Source organism: Triticum aestivum, chromosome 3B (assembly GCF_018294505.1).
Source record: "Triticum aestivum cultivar Chinese Spring chromosome 3B, IWGSC CS RefSeq v2.1, whole genome shotgun sequence".
Classification (NCBI taxonomy): domain Eukaryota; kingdom Viridiplantae; phylum Streptophyta; class Magnoliopsida; order Poales; family Poaceae; genus Triticum; species Triticum aestivum.
Genome location: NC_057801.1, coordinates 237267678 through 237285101, shown reverse-complemented (window position 1 = coordinate 237285101; position 17424 = coordinate 237267678). Strand labels below are relative to the sequence as shown.

At 48.8% G+C, this 17424-nt stretch overlaps 1 protein-coding gene across 1 annotated transcript; it reads left to right on the top strand.

Moving 5' to 3' along the window:
• Positions 1 to 5979: 5979 nt before the first annotated feature.
• LOC123069507 (uncharacterized) lies at positions 5980 to 8927 on the top strand. The gene is made up of 3 exons (XM_044492385.1): positions 5980 to 7288; positions 8331 to 8481; positions 8593 to 8927. The coding sequence occupies exons 1-2, from the start codon at positions 6139 to 6141 to the stop codon at positions 8432 to 8434; spliced, it is 1254 nt and encodes a 417-aa protein (XP_044348320.1). The 5' UTR covers positions 5980 to 6138; the 3' UTR covers positions 8435 to 8481; positions 8593 to 8927.
• Positions 8928 to 17424: the final 8497 nt, after the last annotated feature.

Here is a 17424-nt window from a genome sequence, read left to right as displayed (position 1 = left end):
GACGGTGAAGTGATAGTTGGACATGAAGTGCCATATCTAAATACCTCCAAAGCACTCATATATATTACAAAATATGTCAGGCCTGACAATATAGTTTTTGGCAATTTATTGAGATTGCAATTCATCAAAAGGTATAAGGAATATTCTTGGATATATGCAGGGCACAAAGGGTCTTGATCAATTCCATCCGGAAAATCAAGATGGGGCCATGGTTTGATATATTGATAGTAGCTAATTATCTGATCCCACAATGCCATATCAAAGACTGGGTTTCCTGGAAGAGAATTTTGAGGGAAGTCTTCAGAATAGACTCTAAACGAGTCCTTCCAGTGATCATTATATTTTATTTGAAGCATCATAAAATGTGGATGACTTCATAGAATGATTGGACACATGTAAAATCATGTGGAGATTATCATTATATACCAAGATAATGTCACTTGAATTGCTTATGGGTTATATTTATCCTCATGAGTTACATAAATGTGAGAGGGTAATTGCAAATAAATTATTGTGATATTCATAATATATCTACCAATGTTTATATTCCAGAACTAGGTTCGTGGAATTGGTATGAGATAACCTTGAGGTTTACAAAGTTCAGGGGGAGTAATATCCCAAGTTATAACCCGTTGGTGATCTTTAGATCACTCATATTGTACTCTTTTTCCCTTTATGAGTTTTCCATGATGGTTTCTCATATAAGGTTTTTAACGAGACAATATAAATACAAGTGCGGATATATGCCATATTGGTTTCTCCTTATATTTTTCCTACTAGGTGTAAAGGAGTTTTTGATGGCATATATATTATAAGGTTTTTCCTCAATTTTTCCCACACAGTTTTTGGAGGATTTTTTCAGTTTGCAATACACAGATGACGAATTGATCAAGGGGGAGTGTTGAGGAGTAAAACATGTGACCAATTGTATGGGAGGGATGCCTCCCAGGAGGTGTCTATTAGGAAAAAGGTGTCTCCCCAACACACCCCTTCATTATGTACTCCCTCCGTTCCTTTATATAAGGTGTATTTTTTTCAGCGACCAAAGAATTGAGGATGAAAATACCCTTGACTAATTCATTGATTAGTGGGAAGTAAATCAATTAGAAAGGAAACGAAGAGATCCAGACAATCAGGACATAGATACTTTTCTTGTTTTCCTATAAGGAGAGATACACACAATCGGGACAGAGATACTTTCCTTTTTTCTATAGGGCTGAGAAGGGAATTATGAGGAATTGAAAGAAAGGCATCTTACATTGTGGAATTTTATCAAAAAACAAATACACCTTATACGTAAAAAGAAATGGAGGGAGTATATAAGTGGGTCTCCCACATTGCAATGAAACCAGCAAATCCTTTGGAGTCTTCATTTGTCTCCTTTAGAGCATCTAAAACAGGCGCGCTATCTTAGCCGCGCGTTGGAAAAAACTGCTTTTTTGCGTGCGCGGAGCCGAAACGGGTGCTCCAGCAGCCGCGCAATAATCGCGCGCACGGTATAATGGGTTCAATGCGCGAAGGAAAAAGACATTGCATGTCGCTTATTTTGTGCGCCCCTCCCGCGTGCTGGACAGTCGAGCGTCCGCGACCAACTACCGCCAACCTCTCTGGCCACCCCGCCTTCGCCCCACCCCGCACCGTCGCCGGCGAAATTCGACAGAGGGCCGCCCCCACATCCCCCAACCCCTTACTACACCCGCGACCCCTCCGGCGCTGCCGGCGCCGCCGCAAACCCTAGCGTAGGGTTGAGCTTCGGCTTCGCCACCGACGGTCCTCCTCCAAGCACCGGTCTCACACGCGGCCTTTTCATGGCGCCACGGACAACCTCGCAGGGTGACGTCATGCCAACCCCGTCGTGAAGCCACAGGCCCCCGTCTCCAAGCGACCGAATGCGGCGGCGACGACCACGGGGAAGGTGTCCGGGAAGAAGAACAAGGCGGATGGCTCTTCTAGGCGGCCGAAGAAGAAGCTTGTAGGGTGTCTGGCCGTGCCTCCGCCAACTGAAGCGCCGGAGAGCTTGCAATTTGTTGCGCCGGCGGCTGATGCGCACAAGGTGCTTGATGAAGTGCCCGCAAGGTATAATTTCGCCCCCTTTTTCTGTTGGTGTTTTTTACATAAATGTATACATATGGATAGCTTAGTTTTCTTCTACATATTTTGTAGTTTCAATGATGACACCTATATGTCAACTATGGGTGTTGGCTCCAACAATTCTCATTGGTCTCAAACCAATGTAGTGCATGAAGATGATCATGAGTTTGAGGTGGAGGAGGATGGTGAGGATATCGTCGATGCATCAAAAGGAAGAGCGGGCAACTACACCATGGACGAAGACATCTTGCTATGCAATACATGGTTGCATGTGTCTATGGATGCAAACGTTGGAGGGGACCAAAGTAGAGATACATATTGGGTCCGGATGAAGGAGCACTTTGATATACACAACAAGAGTGGAATTGACCGCACCGATAAATCTCCTCGCTCCCAGTGGTCAACAATCAACAAAGATTGTCAAAGGTGTGGGCGATGACACTTAAGGCGGTTGACACGATAAACCCAAGTGGCACTAGTGATAGAGATAGGGTAAGTGTCATTTCTTTATGTTCCTTCCATGTTCATGCTTCTTCTTTGGTGTTTCAAGTGCTAACTTGTTCTTTTGTTTGTAGCTCACTATTAGACAAAACTTATTTAAGGAGAAGAGAACAAGACCAAGAAAGGGAAGGTCAAGAAAGGGAGACCATTTGTGTTGCATCATTGCTACAATGTGTTGAAGGATGAAGAGAAATGGAAGCCCCGTGATGACCAAGAGGAGAGCAAGAAAAGCAAGGCAACTATTGATTTGGATGAGGAGGAAGAGGCATCAAGTAATTGTGGCAAGAGAATCCCTACACCAAGATCCGTAGCCTACTCCAAGCCAAAGAGACCAAATGTATGCAAGAAAGAAGAAGAAGAAGAAGAAGAAGAAGAAGAAGAAGAAGAAGAAGAAGAAGAAGAAGAAGAAGAAGAAGAAGAAGAAGAAGAGAGGAGATGATGATTTAAAGAATGTCATGGAAGCTATTGTGAAGGCATGAAAGGAAGCAAACAAGGTGAGGATGATGGCAAGGAGCCAAGATGCGGCGGCCGAGGAGAGGAAGGTGGCATTGTAGGAGAAGAAATTGGCCATGGAGGAGCGAGCAAGATTATTGGAATGGGAGAAGTACTCATTCTTCATGGACACATCGACCCTCGATGATAGGCAAAAGGAGTACTTCAATCTTTGCCGTGATGAAGTCTTGGTCCAATAAAGAGCCAATGCCATGGGAGGCATGGGAGCTACCTTGGGAGGCTTTAGAGGCATGGGAGCTACCATGGGAGGCTTGGGAACATCTACGGGAGGCATGGGTGGCTTCAGAGCTACCATGGACGGCATGGGAGGCATGGGTGGCTTCAGAGCTCTCATGGGAGCCATGGGAGGCATGAGTTTTGGGTCTCTCATGGGAGGCATGAGAGCACCTCCGGGTAACATGGGTTGCTTCGGAGCTACCATGGGAGGCATGAGAAGCATGAGTTTTGTGTCTCTCATGGGGGGCATGGGAGCACCTTTGGGTGACATGGGTGGACGCATGGCTTCCGGTGTGCCTCACATACCTTAGTATGATGCCGTTGAAGATCTTGCGAACACCATCCAAGCTCCCGATGACGATGTGGCGCTTGAAAATAAAGAGGAGGAGGAAGAATCGTCATCGATGAGGAGGAAGAAGAGGAGGAGGATGATGATGTGGCATGATTGTTGATGTGCCATTTGTTTGTGTGAACTTTTATTTGTCATGAACTTGGTTAGATGATTTTTGAACTATGCCGTGCAATTAAATTATGCTATGTTGCTCCAACTCTTATTTTGCACATTTGTTTAATATTTGAAACATCATCATATTGTCAAATGGACATGTAAAATCATATTTGCAATCGCCGACTGCTCGCGTGCTGGAAATTTAACGTGTCTGCTGGAGCTGCTCGAGCGCGCCATATTTTGCAGCGGCCGCTAGAGCCAGCTACCTATTGCACGTAAAAAAGACTATTTTGACACTGTAAAAAAATTAGCATGCTGCACGGTAAAAATGCGATGGGCAAACCATGGAAATTGAACCCGCGCCTATTGGAATGGGAAATGTTGTGTGCCGGCTGACCGGCCGAAGCTTCGGTCGGTCGCTCGCGCACCAATCAATCCCGCAGCCCTACGCTAATACGTCTCCTGATCCATGCTTTGGGTTGTTGGGTTTTTCTCCTCGGCCCATCACGTGCCCTTGGCCCATCAAGACTGCTGTTTTCTTTCCTCATCATCTCCAATGCGTCGTCCTCTACTTTCCTGTTATCTTCTTACCTGCATGAGGAGTGCACCCCATATGTCGCCTCCAAGCTCCATCTCCACCACAGCTTGCGAAGCTCCGACGTGGAGGCGGGGAAAGGAGCTGCAACCCGCAGCTCTACGAAGTTGCATCCACGGAATTGCCACCGGTGAGCTATGACCGTGGTGGCCGCATGCTGGAACGAGTGTCTCAGCGTGCTAGAACCAGCGACAAGTTTTGCTACATGCATTCATGGCAGAGCTACGATCCACGATGGCGTAGATGGTTTTTTGCTGCAACCGGCGTCAGTTTTTGCTACAACCGGCGAGAAAATTTGTTACATCCATTCATGGCAGAGATGCTACCGGGGACGGCGGCGACGATGATTTTTGTTGCAACCGTCATTGTTTTTTGCTACTACCGGCGAGGTTTTTTGCTACATACATTCATGGTAGAGATGCAACTCGGGACGACAGCAACGACGATTTTTGCTACAACCGTAGTTGTTTTTGCTATGATCGGCGATGTTTTTGCTACATCCATTAAATGACTTTGACTGGTTGCTGCCGTTCGTGCAACCCCGTGCAGCGAGCATCGACGATGAGGGTGGCGGCTGCTCACCGAGCTGTCGTAACCAAGATACTTTGGTTTGCGGTAAGTGTTTGGTGATTCCGTAGTTCCTCGTGCTGGAATCTGCTTCAAAGATATTCTCCATGAGGATTTTTTTAGTGTTGGAATTTTTTAATTTTAATATTTTTGTTGCAAACAACTTATGAATATACTCCAAAGAAATTTCTGATGGAGATTTTTAAATGATTGGAATCATTATTGTTTCGTGATGGAATGCTACGTGGGTGCTTTTTAGTTGTAAAAATATAGAAAATATACTGGAAACATATGCCAATTTTGCTCCGTATTTTTTTGATTTTTTGTGTGCTTTTTTGCTGTAATCCTACATATGCGTTTTTTCGTTCTAAAAGTACTGAAATTTATGCTACAATGCTACATAAAACTACTTTTCCTTTGATTTTGTATTCTTCGGTTTTGTTATAAAGTATTGCTGCAATGATACATACTGACACACTTTTAATAACAAAGCACCGAGTCACAGACTTCCAGTGTAGATAGCAGTGAGAAGTTGTAGCTCCATTTGGATGGGCTCCACGCACGTGGCCATATGCAGCATCCACGGCATGGTGCTGATGTGTGTGGGGCAGGCGACGTGACTTCCGAACGTATAGGTGGACCGAAATGGCTTCACACACGACACGGACTGCACGATCTGCGAACGATACACAGTATGCATGCATCAGCGGACAGAAAAACCAACTCCCTCCTGCATGTACGTGCGCTGCTGTGCTGCCACATGGGATCGTGCACACGTCGGCTGGAGTTTCATCGTGTGTATAGCATCGCTCTAGGTGGACAGAGTGTACCGGAGCAAAGAAAGAAATAACTTGCGCAGCTTTTATCCCACCAGTTTAATTAGACGGGATTAGAAAAACCGTACGTGCTCGGTGCGACCGGCCGAAATTTGGGCCGGCCCACCAGCGCCTATCACTGGTCTATTGGAATGCTCTTACATCCGCTCTACAACAACCGCCTCACCCCTCCCCGTTGCCACAGCTGGGCCCCACGGGGTGATACATTCTCACCCGTCTCCCTTCGAGAACAGCATAGAAGGGGTGTTCCGCTGAAGAAAAGCGCCGTGGCTACAGTAGTACGCGACGCCCTCACCATCTTCTCCCGCAAGCCAGCCAGCCAGCCAACCCACTCACTTTTCCCCTCCCGTCTCTCCGCCGCCACTTCCGCCATGTCCGCGCCGGCGCCTGCCTCGTCGGACTGGACCACGGAGGAGGGGCAGTGGGTACTCCTCGTGTGCATGCCGCACGTGGTCTCCGACACGGTGCTCCCGCCGGGCACCGATCTCTCCATCGAGCGCGAGCGCCCGCCCCGCCCCTTCCGCCTTACCGTGCCCCGCCGCGTCGCCCCCGACCCCAAGGACATCTACAACCACCCGTACGTCTCGTCGGTCGGGGATTTCGGTCGCTTCGTGCTCTACGCCACCCACGGCACGCAGACTCAGCCGCCGCCGCCGGTCTTCGTCGACGATTTCGACACCGGTCCGGAGGCGCGGCTCGACCACAAGGACTTCCCCAGAGTATTGTTCCTCTGCGACCTCAACACCCGCTCGGTCACCCGCCTCCCGCAGCCCGAGCGCCCCATCTTCCGCCCAGACCCAGGCAGGGTCGGCCTACTCGCCACCAGTGCGACGAACTCTATCATCCTGCACCTAGAGCATTTGCTCGGCACCAACCAGGCCACTCTCCTCTGCTACATCTCCGACCACGGCCGTTGGACCGTCCAGGATCTCTACTGCCCTCCAGGCGCACCAGGCCAGCGGGAGTGGAGGGGAGGGAACGGCGTCATCAAGTTCATGGATCTCATGCTTTGGGTTGATCTGGCGTGCGGCATCCTCGCCCTCGACACCAACGGCCTCCTCCTGCAACGCCAGCCGGAACTGCGGTATGTGCCGCTCCCTGATGAATGCCAGAGTCCAGGCAACATTGGTCTAGCACGAGAGCGATGCCTTGGTGTGAGCGAAGGGTTGGTCCGATTCCTTGAGATCTCAAATTATGAGAGGATTAGGTTGTGGACACTTGTTGACATAGGCACAGGGGGCTGGACTCTTGATCATCAGCTTGACCTCGAGAACCTCCGGGACGAGGATGGTTTCAAGGCCATGGGCCTGGAACTGCCTAATGAGTGGCCCGCTGTCGCATTTATCCACCCTGAGCATGCCACCATGGCATACTTCTTTCAGGAGTCTCGACTATTCCATGTTGACATGAGCACCGGCAAGTTTATGGATGGCCAGTACTTCATGATGGACAACCCGCCGGCTGATTACCACTCTTCCAGATTTGTTCGCCCTTGGAAGCTTCCACAGCAACTCTTCTCAGGTAATCCTCTCATCACATTCTTCAGGTTAGATGTTCAGCCCTAGCTTGTAGTAGTGTTCAGTTGCTATATGGATAATGTACATGCTGCTTCAACTGCATTGCTCTGCTCTTATTGAAATTATGTTGCTGTCTTGCATTTGGAAGATCATTTTGTCGTGCCCAGCCAGTTGCCCACATCTCATATTGTCAGGCATACTAGACCCATCAGAACAAGATATTTCGTTGAGCCTTAGCAGTGTGATATTATTTGTTGGTGTGATACATTAGCTGGCAATGTGATCTTATTTGTTGGTGTGATATATTAGCAGCCTACAAGAATAGGAGACTAACTAATTGAAATTCATTTACATATCTCTGCACAAGCATGTTAAGTGGCTAAATGCAACGGGTATTTTTTTTTTAAGAAAATGCATGGATTTTTCGTAGCTTCTTAGGTTAGCTATTCAATAATCAGCTATAACTGACATAGTTGATAGTTCATGCACTAGTAAGAGATGAGGGCTTGTGGTTAATGACTATACATCTGAAATCTCTATCTTGTTGTGCTTCAGCAAGGCCTTAGAGGCTGCATTTGTCTTGGCTCGACGTCACGAAGAGAAGCACATGTTGGAAATATTACGTCGGTTGGTTGTATGTTTTGTACAATGTTGTATGCCTTGATGGTATAATAACTAGCATGTGCATAGTCTGATGTTGATGCTTAACAGAGGATAGGACTGATAACTACTCGTAGTAAAATGCATGAAATTGCGGCGCTTAATTGTCTCTTCTTTTTTTGCGGGGTGATGCTTAATTGTTACATGTATGTAAGATCTTAGTTGTACCAAGTAGCGTCGGAACTAGACAGTCAACTACTTTTTCCCACGTATAACTCTGTTCTGTTTGCATCTACTTCCCGTTGCTAGAAAGATATGAATGATCTACAACAGATATCTCAGTTAGTTAGTGCCATCAAAATTTCCCCATATGATTGATCGGCAATATCTAGATATCTGATGGCTTGTGTGTTTTGACTAATGTTCTTGTCTGTCAACTTTTAAAGGGATAGTTAATTTGTCTAATGGTCCGATTCGGAGAGCAAAAGACAAAACACCACCTGGTGGTTACCCACTGGAGGGACTTACCAGGCAGACATTCGTAGGATGAATTGGAGGAACATGAAGCAGCAAGTGTTATGGCTAACTGTCTCCTAGGTGAGATCGATTTCTCATATTGATCTGTTACGGTTTCTTGCTCTAGCTTCCAACCTCACACAGCTTTAGTGGTACTAACTTTTTGTTATGCCCGAATTTCCTTTGATGCAGGTGGATTTATTACTGAATTCCGGTTGTGGAGTGGTCTCATGGGATGATATGGTCTGTTCTGGTGGCATGCGTGTGCTGGCAATCGTGGAGTTCTGCGCTCAAAATCAAACTATGTTGCTGTCGTTTTTTTGGTCCTGTCAGACAGTGATAGCATGTTGAAACAGTATCGTCGCAATGTCGCATAGTTTCTATTCCTCCTCGAACGGAACGCTGATTCTCAGAGTAGTTTTGTCTTGGTTGATAGTGATGCTTCCAGACTTTTAAGTGATCACCTGAATCTGCTGGAGTGATATGAATCTCTCCACTGAATTATTGCTTCTTCATTTCCCCTCTCATTGTAGTTTAATCGTGGGGTTGAACCCTGGCCGGATGCTACTTGTTGCTCTTGAGTTTTTTTCTCGTATCGGAGGACAACAGGGAGAGCCTGTTGCTTGGCATCGAGCTTTATTACCCGAGGAAGGGAATGCAACATAGGCATATAGGTTGTCCCCGGCGCCGGAAATTAGTTCTTTTACTGTTACTTTAATGACTGTGATGTTTCAATAATCCTCGTGCGCACGTCGCGGATGCGTCCGCCTTACACATCGGCTGTTCTGTCTCATTTTTAGACTTTCCACCATCAAACGATGTCTTTGGTCGATTGGCTGATCTGATGTTCCCCAAGGAGGCTTTGCACTCTGACGAACTGTCTGTTGCTCTGGAGTTTCTTTTTTAGGTGTGTTGTCCTGGAGGGTTTGCGTTTCAGAATTTCTTTTGGAGGGAGACGAAAGGGTGAAACATGCGCCTTGGCGGGAACTTTTTTTGAGGGGATGGCGGGAACTCCTGTCCCACGTGGGATAGTGAGCAAACGCTCGTTGGGCTGCCGCCCATTATGCCTCGGTGCGTTTTGCCGGCGTTTCTTTTTTTTTCTTTTTTTTTCCGGGGTGAAAAGGGATTTCATTACTCAAGGTGGAGAGATATCCTCCAAACAAAGTTGAGGTACATTAGCAGGGCCTGATCGAGGCCAAACTGCTGTCCTAGCTTCTACACGACTAAATAAGGCTAGTCTATGACCGACAACATTTTGATGCCTGCTTACATGAGTAATGGAACACTCCCTTTCGCCAAGAAACTCTTTAATTTCCTTGATTATCATCGCGTTCTGCGATCTGTCCTCCGTATGCGCACGGATGGATTCAACAACAATGAGACAATCCATCTCCACATCTACTGGAAGCTGGGACCACTGCAGAGCAAAATGAAGGCCCTCCAAACAAGCTAGAAGTTCAGCCTGAAGTGGACTCGCACAGTTTTGTAGACGCCTACAGGCCGAGAAGATGATGTCCCCCTTACTATCACGTAGCACCATGCCTGCTCCCGCCTCGCCCGATTCCTGACAAAAGGACCCATCCACATTAAGCTTTACTCTCTCTGAGTCCGGCGGCTGCCACTGAGGCCTTGGTTTGGAATCAATCCCAGCATGCGATGACATCTTCTGTGGTCCTCCCCACAGTGGCATCTTGCCTTTAGACAGATCATCGTTTGGACAATGCTTGATGGCCAGAATGGATCCCTCGTAGCTGAGAAGGAAGCGCGTCGAGGCATCGGTCGGCGGAGGTTTTTTGTCATGGACGATCTCATTCCTGACGTACCAGATACGCCAAAGAACCATAAGCATCCGCATCCGATCATCCTCATTCATGTCAGCCAACACGTCGAAGATCCATTCCTTCCCTGTCGGCCGGACAGCAGAAGGGTCTGGCAGCCTCCAGAAGTTGCACATATTACGCCATAGCTCCACGGCCCGAGGGCATCTACAGATCACATGGTATGTGTCCTCTCACTCTATTCCACAGAGTGGACAAACATCTGTGATTTCCAGCCCATCGCCAGAGAGTTGGATGCCAGCTTCCACGCGAAAATACGCACCTTCGGAGAAGCCGGGCACTTCCAAATGAATGCCCAAGCGGCGCGCCGCCCGTCCGGGGCCCTGCTAGCAGCTGCCGAGGATGGTAGGAGTCGCTCTTCCAAGCCCATGCGGTAAGCACTCTTGACGGAGAAAGAGCCATTCCGCTCTGCCGCCCATGCGATGCAGTCCTCTTGCCGTGGGGGGGGGGGCCTTAATCTTGAGGGTTTCCATGACATCTAGGTGCATAAAATGTTGGTTCAACAGCGCCACCTTCCCGTTGCCATATTCGTCCATAAGCTGACTCACCCGCCGCAGCCGGCACCGGCCCTAGACAGAGATTGGTCCACGAGCCAATGGGTGAGGGATCCACTGATCTCTCCAAATGCGTACCGAAGTCCCATCACCAATACGCCAGATTAGGCCTTTCTTGAGGAGCTCAAGTCCATGCACAATGGATTGCCACGTTGTTGAAGCATTGCCTGAGAAGACGGTGTCTTCCAGTCGTCCTTCTGGGTAGTACCTTGCCTTAAGCACATGCGTGCACAAACTGTTGGGATTAGAGATAAGGCACCAAGCTTGCCTTGTGAGCAAAGCTTAGTTGAATAAGCGGAAGTCGCGAAAGCCGAGCCCTCCTTTCTCCTTTGGTTTGATCATACTATCCCAAGCTCTCCAATGTGTCTTCCTCTTTCCTTGCTTCGATCCCCACCAGTAGTTCCTGACCATCCTGGTAAGATCATCGCAGACACTCCGGGGCAGGCAGAACACCCCCATGAGATAGGTAGGCAAGGACTGAGCGACTGCTTTAATCAAAATTTCTTTACCTCCCTGCGACGCACAGTCCCCTCAAGCCAAAATTCTTTTCGTGAGTTGCTCCTGGAGACTTTGGAATCGGCCTTTAGATATGCGACCAGTTGGGGTTGGGAGCCCCAGATATCGTTCCTCGAAATTCAGGTTCTAAACCTCCAAAACTTGTGCTGCTGAAGTTTGGTCAGCCGGTCGACACCTCTTTCCAAAGAGAATAGAACATTTCTCCGGGTTGATGAATTGTCCAGTGCCTCTCTCGTACGTACCAAGGACGTCCCAGACTGCCGTTGCCTCAGCAGCCGTCGCACGAAAGAAAAGGAGTGTGTCGTCCGCAAAGAGCAAATGTTAGATGCCCGGCGCCCTCGGGCATACCCGTAGGGGGGCGATCAAGCCCTGCTATACTTTACGTTTAAGTAGTGCGTCAAGCCCATCCGCCACAAACAAAAAGAGGAAAGGTGAAAGCGGGTCTCCCTACCGTAGCCCACGCGATGGGACGAACGAATCTGAGTTGGCTCCATTCACTTTGACAGAGTATATCACCGAGGTTATGCAAAGCATAATCCATTGCACCCATCGGTGATCAAAGCCAAGCTGTTGCATCATCCGCCTTCACTAAAAGAAAAGACACATCCGTGACATTTTGGGCCGAACGAATTTTTTTCCTGTTATACATATGACACTTCTATGACGATAATTGTGACAAAACCCGGTATCATCATAGATGTGGTGGGCTCCTACTTCTATGACAAAAAATCATGACAGAAAATGGGCTTTTCATCCTGGGCGGGCCGGAGACGCAGCTGCATGTCATTCTTTGGGCCGTCCATGATGGAAAAAACCGTGGTAGAAGCGAGGGGGAGGAAAATTTCGGGGAGTTCCCAGTTACGGTGGGAGGTTGGGGGCCGAGCGATGCGCGTTTCTCTCGTACACGTACGTGCGTGTGTGCGAGGCGTTGGCTCTAACTGAACCCAAGCGAGGCGTTGGGCTCTAACTGAACCCGAGCGATTGCACTGCAGGCTACGCGTTATTGAACCCGAGCGATCGATCGATGGCTGTTAACTGAACCCGATCGAGCGATTCCTTCGCTACTGCTGCTAAATGAAGCCGATCGATTGGATGAACAGTGAGCATTGTGGGGGGGGGGTGGATGAACAGTGAGCGGTGGTCGTTGCCTCTGGATGAACAGGACCCCGTGGTGTGGAGGGCTGGATGAGCAGTAGACGATGGAGGGGTGGTTGAACAGGACCTCGTGGTGTGGAGGGCTGGATGAATAGTAGACGGTGGAGGGGTGGTTGAACAGTTGCCAATGGAGTAGCGCGCGGTGGAGGCTGGATGAACAGGAGCCCGTGGAGGCTGGAGGAGGTCGACGGTAGCCCGTGGAGGCTGGAGGAGGTCGACGGTGGAGATGAACAGTATACCGTGGAGTCCCGTTTTGTGGTACGCCACACCCCTCCCGATGAATAGGACCTCCGTTTCGACCATAGCGCTCCAACACAAGTCCGTTTCGTCCGTTTTGCGGTATGCCACACCCCTTCCGATCGACAGGACCCCCGTTTCGACCGTAGGAGGTCCGTTTCATCCGTTTTGCGGTACGCCACACCCCTCCCGATCAACAGGACCCCCGTTTCGACCGTAGGAGGTCCATTTCCTCCGTTTTGCGGTATGCCACACCCCTCCCGATCAACAGGACCCCGTTCCGAACATAGGAGGTCCGTTTTCTCCGTTGTGCGGTACGCCAGGCCTCGTTTCCATCGCCTGTTCCGTCCAAGCCCTCCCGATGAACACGACCACACATTCCGTTCCGACCCAGCCGGTTGACTCCCACGCGTTCCGTTGCCTCCCGATGAACACGACGCATTCCGTTGCCTCCCCATGAACACGACGCCTTCCGTTGCCTCCCCATGAACTCGACGACGACGCTGTTTCTCCGTTCCGACCCAGCCATGTACACGAGCCCTCGCCGTACGTATGCGCGAGTAGGCGTTCGAGACCCCGCCCATATGTACAAATACGTGGCCGTATTTTCTTTCTTGCATCCTGGCTGCTGTACATACGTGTACATGCTACGTGCGCGCCTCTACTACGACACGTGCGCGCCTCTACATCCACCAGTATATATGTACGTACACGTTCGCGACCGGAATGACAATGCTACGTATGCTTCGACCAGGTGGGTCCCGACTGTCAGGCACTTCCTTGCGTGCGAAGATGTAGCTGGTGGGTCCCAACAGTCAGGGGGGCGAATCGTTTTGATTTTTTTGCCCGGACGCACTTCCTTGCGTGCGAAGGTGTAGCTGGTGGGTCCCAGCAGTCAGGGAGAAAACGTTTTTTTTTTCGTGAAATACGGTGGCCCGTCCGGTGGGTCCCTGCTGTCAGGTGGAGGAATAATTATTTTGCGCGTAATAAGGAGGCACTTCCTTGCTGCGGCCGTGGACCCAATTGTTAGCGTCTCCACGCATAGTACTCTTTCGATGGAAGTCGTTTGTTGACCACATTGACCACACCGCGCCGGGAGCACCACGGTGGTGGACGACGGCGAGGCCTAGGAAGGGGACGACACGGAGCCGGGGAAGACGCAGCAGTTGATGCCCATGCGAAGAGGAGTACGAGGGTTCACTGGTTCGGCTGCGGTGTGAGGTTGCTGTCGCCGCAGAATAACAGGGGGTGTGGGTGAGTAGAGGGATGGCCTGGCCAGCGGTGGGAGTAGTAGGGGGCGGTGAGGCCTCCGCGGCATCACAGCCGATCACGGGAGGCAGGAGCACGCGACACGACTGGCGCTGGTTTGGGCGGCTGGAGCAAGAAGACCAGAGGTTGCAGAAGCACTACGGCTGTTGGACGAACATCGTACGATAACAGGAGCTGCAATCGTTCATATTGACTAGGTTGACAAAGCCCTCCGTCCCCGTCAACTTGGTAGGCCCACAAGTCAGCCTCCCACTATGCTGGGTTCTAGCTGGCAGGGGGAGTATTTATTTTTTTGTGCGCAATAAGGAGGCACTTCCTTGCGTGCGAAAATAGCTGGTGGGTCCGACATGTCAGCGGGGGGCACGTTTTTTTGCGAAATATAGAGGCCCTTCCGGTGGGTCCTAGATGTCAGGTGGAGGAATCATTATTTTGCGCGTAATAAGGAGGCATTTCCTTATGTGCGGCCGTGGACCCAGCTGTCAGCCTCTCCACGCATAGTCTACTTTTGATGGTGTCGTTCGTTGACCACGTTAACCACGCCGCGCCGGGCGCATCCAAGGTGGTGGACGACGGTGAGGCCCCGGACAGCAACGTGCCAGAGATGGGAAGACGCGGGAGTAGAGTCGCAGACGGAGAGGTGTACGAGGGTTAACTGGTTCTAGTGTGGTGTGGTTTGGCAGTCGGTGGAGAATAACAGGAGGTGTGGAGGGGTGGAGGGATGGCCTGGCCAACAGTGGAGTAGCGCTTCATAGCGAAGCATGCTAAGCAGAGCTTTTAGCAGCAGGAGGCGGGAGGTGGTCCCGGCAGCGCTGGAGGAAGAAGACGAGAGATTGAAGATGGATGCCGGTCGTTGGATGTAAATCCAACGGCTAACATTTCAGAATCATTTGTTGACTAAATTGACAACGACTTGCGTTGGCTTCGACCTATTGGCCCACATTTCAGCCTCCAAAAATGTGCCACGTATTCAACCCATTTTTTCAGAATTTACAGTCTTCTTTTTGCACGGTAGAATTTACAGTCAATTTGATCTTTTTTTTTGAATTACAGCCATTACCTGGGCTGGGTGAAAAAATAATGTAGCGTCCATGCGGCCCATTTATTTTATTTCCTAAAAAATTACATGCCATTTGCATTTTCTCGAAATACACGATTTTGCTGGGCTGATTCTAATTATAATGTTGGGTTGGGCCAGCAATGTTATCAAAAAATAAAAAGGGGCTGAGCATTTTGTTATAAATATATTTAAATAATAAGTGATATTATTATATTCGTCCTTAAATCTTACCAAGCTTTTGTACACAATCACTAGGATTTTCGTGCCAAAACAATCCAGGATTTTATTTGTTAAGAAATTATTTTTATAAGTTAATAAGATGTGGGATATTGTTTTCTAACATATGTAAGTATCTGTTAAATATATGATGAAAATAAAAATAATATATAATAACATAAAAAATAATTTAAATATATATAATATAGTTAGAAGGGAAACATAAGTTGGACCTGGCATTCCTATTCTTATATAGAAATATAGAACAGACCTCTACGTTTTCTTCAAAAAAAATACATAAATTGGGCTGCCAAAAATAAAACCTCGGATGGGAGGTCCATAGGCCGGTCGATATATGACGGCCCTAAGAAAATACAAACAGGCCTATGGACCTCCCATCCGAGGTCGTGGGCTACGCATGTTAAAAATGAAAGCCTAGACGGGGCAGCCCAAAACAACTTCCAACACTTGCCAAAACTTTGTCCCTCATTTTCTCTGTGTTTCGCACACTTGACATTGTGTGGGCATTTTAAATTGTGCATCATATGAAGATGTGCTATGCATGAATGTTGATCAGCATGATGTTAACTGGCTGGTAGTTCCATTTTCGACCATGAATAAAACTTCCAACATTATGTTAACCCTGTTTGAAAAGGCCGTGTTAATATAAATGCTCTGCCTCTGAAAGTTGCAGTTTCTTATCTGAAACTAAACTTGCAGTTTCTTATTTTAAACTGAAACTTGCAGTTTCTTCTCTGAGAATCACATTGTCTGCCCTTTTATACTCCTATGAAACTACATTTTTCTAAGTGCTAAAAATAGATCTCTAGAATTCATAAAATACTTCATATGCTCAATACTGCAAATCTGAAATTCAAAAGACATCCATATCTGAAAGTACTCTCAAAATACACAACACAAAAACAATTCACAACCTGCAAATACTGACAACCCTAAGCTCGTCCTGACAATTCACAACCTGCCCGGCTATTGGGCTGGGGGGGGGGGGCAGCCCCCTCCTATTCCTCGGCGGCAGACAGCCGCCCCATGAGACGATGTGAACGGCGAGGGAGACGATGGCGGGTAAGCGTCGTCGGGCCAACTGCTTTTCTCCTCTTGCAGTTGGGTTCGGTCGACGAAGACTCCACCGGCTCGCTCTGGCAGGACACCCTCACAAACGACACCCTGTAGATGCTCGATCCTTCAATCTCTAGTGGATGCTCCATCTAGGATCGATACTCCCACCACCGCTCCCTCACGATCGGATTCAGTGAATCTGTTTGCTCCATGGCCGAGAGGAGCAGCTCTATGTACTCCGGCGCGACTCCCTCCGGGAGTATTGCCGCTTTTTCGCTCTGTTGCAGATATTTGGCCATGGATGTCGCCATCACCGCTAGTTGGTCCTTCTTGTCAAACCAAGACTGTATCTCCAACATCCTAGCTAGCTTCACAGGGTCGCCGTCTGCGATCCTCATGTATCGGTTGTACTCCTCCATCGATCTACTTCTCCACAGCACCTTCACTCGCCGGCGGTGGTTTTTGAATGGAAGAGGAGAGTGATACTTCCATTTTGCATCATGCATTTATATCAATATTTATTGCATTATGGGCTGTTATTACACATTATATCTCAATACTTATGGCTATTCTCTCTTATTTTACAAGGTTTACCATGAATAGGGGGAATGCCGGCAGCTGGAATTCTGGCTGGAAAAGGAGAAAATGTTGGAAACCTAGTCTGCACAACTCCAAATGCCCTGAAACTCCATGAAACAACCTTTTGGATTTAATAAGAATTTATGAATGAAAGAAATAGGCCAGGGGGCCCACACCCTGTCCAGGAGACAGGAGGGCGCCCCCCTGTAGGGCGCGGCCCCCTATCTCCTGGGCCCCCTGGTGGGCCTCCGGCGTCCATCTTCCGCTATATGAAGGGTTTTGTCCTGGAAAAAATCGTGGGCAAGCTTACGGGACGAAACTCCTCCACCACGAGGTGGAACCTTGGCGGAATCAATCTAGGGCTCTAGCGGAGCTATTCTGCCGGGGACACTTCCCTCCGGGAGGGGGAAATCATCACCAACGTCATCACCAACGATCCTCTCATCGAGAGGGGGTCAATCTCCATCAACATCTTCACCAGCACCATCTCCTCTCAAAACCCTAGTTCATCTCTTGTATCCAATCT